Source organism: Acanthisitta chloris, unplaced genomic scaffold (assembly GCF_000695815.1).
Source record: "Acanthisitta chloris isolate BGI_N310 unplaced genomic scaffold, ASM69581v1 Scaffold9133, whole genome shotgun sequence".
Taxonomy (NCBI): domain Eukaryota; kingdom Metazoa; phylum Chordata; class Aves; order Passeriformes; family Acanthisittidae; genus Acanthisitta; species Acanthisitta chloris.
Window position 1 is genome coordinate 1 of NW_008666532.1, and position 1,623 is coordinate 1,623.

At 44.2% G+C, this 1,623-nt stretch overlaps 1 protein-coding gene across 1 annotated transcript; it reads left to right on the forward strand.

The window, feature by feature from the left end:
• Positions 1 to 15: 15 nt before the first annotated feature.
• Positions 16 to 195, forward strand: LOC103799808 (centrin-2-like; the record flags this gene model as incomplete). Its single annotated transcript, XM_009072158.1, has 1 exon — positions 16 to 195. A coding segment is annotated over one exon (180 nt), but the record flags the coding sequence as incomplete, so codon positions are not given.
• Between the last annotated feature and the right edge of the window lie 1,428 nt (positions 196 to 1,623).

The following is a 1,623-nucleotide window of genomic DNA, read 5'->3' on the forward strand; positions in this document are numbered from 1 at the left end:
CTCACCCCGCTGTGCTTTGTGTTCTGCCGTGACAAGGCCTCCGGCTTGAAGAAGCCGTCGCTGGGAGCCGCGTCCCAGAGGAAGAAGGCGAGTCCCAAGCTGGAGCTGACGGAGGAGCAGCGCCAGGAGATCCGCGAGGCCTTCGACCTCTTCGACGCTGATGGCACAGGGAATATCGATGTCAAGGAGCTGAAGGTGAGGGTTTTCCTGGGGCTGGAAGCACAGATTTGCTGTGGTTAAAAAGGAGTAGGGGCATAAATGCCCAAATTACCTTAGGCAGGGAAGGAGAGAGTCCCCACTCCTCCCTCCAGCATAAAACTGTGTCAAAAGGCACATTTTTCACTGTTTTCTCTTTAATTCCAGCTTTTTACTGCTGTTATCACGTGTGTTTGGGGCCAGGCTGCCCCAAATTCTTGTATAGCTCTGTGTTTTCAGTCCTGACTCCTTCTCTGTCAGTAAAATATCTAAAAGAGTTTGTTCACATTAAACATGTGGGGTTTTTCCCCTATTTTATCTCATCGAGGATTTCACAGCAAGTTGTCCCAGCTGTGGCATCCCGGCTCTGGAATCCACCAGTATTACTCATTTCCATGCTTTCACTTACTGCCAAGTCCTTACTTTGGTCCCTCCCCACTCTAGTCCTTTGGAAAGAACAGCAATCAATAAATAAATAAGGACTAATTTTACTTCCAGGATTTGTCCTTCCCATTTGCTACCTGGATTTCCATACTCCCTAAGACCACAGGGAACAGATCTGCTTTCAAACCTGCTGCTTGTCCATTTATCAAAGGAGGAAAATATTTTCCCAATGTTCTTTGAAAGAGATTTTTATCACTGGAATTGATAAATGAACTGATTTAAATTCCCTGTGATCTGCCAGTTTAAGGCTTTCTGTTTCAGTGCTATTGGAACAGGTCAGTGGATTTGGAGATGTAATAGAAATTCTTTCATGGATTCCCTGGTCTTGAAGTCATTTTGTTGAGACATTTCTGGCTCTTCTTTTAGCCATTTGGCTTACATGGCCTGAAAGAAGCCTCTTTTTTTTGTAAAAAAAAAAAACCCTGTAATGTCTTGTTTCTCATACTTGTAGCAAGTCCCTGGACAGAAATGAAGTGACATTAATTTTCCCAGTAGCCTTGGGAATTGGTGTCTGCAGCACTGTGTGACAGGTTGAGATTTTTCCTTCAAAATACTGACTGAAGTAGGACTCTTTATGCTTTGAGAAGTTTTAACAAGTATAACCCAAATAAGTCAGCTAAGACTAGAAAATAATCCAAATTTTCTCAAAACAAATACTTCTCTCAAGACTCATATTGCCTTACCCCAGATTCCTCCCAGTTCTGAAGAGGGGTGGATGTGGCAGTGAGAGTGTGTGTAGGAAATTTCTGAATTAACTGAAGGACAGTTCCACAATGGGAATGTTTATATCCCTGTTTCCTGCAGCCCTTGTGTATAGAGCAGCATCGCTCTAAGCCTGTCCCCATTTTACTTGATGTTCTAATGCGGTGTGTGTAGTGGGTTGACCCTGGCTGGATGCTAGGCACCCCCCAAAGCTGCTCACCTCCCTCCACAAATGGACAGGGGAGAGAAAATATAACTAAAGGTTCATGAGTTAAGGACAGG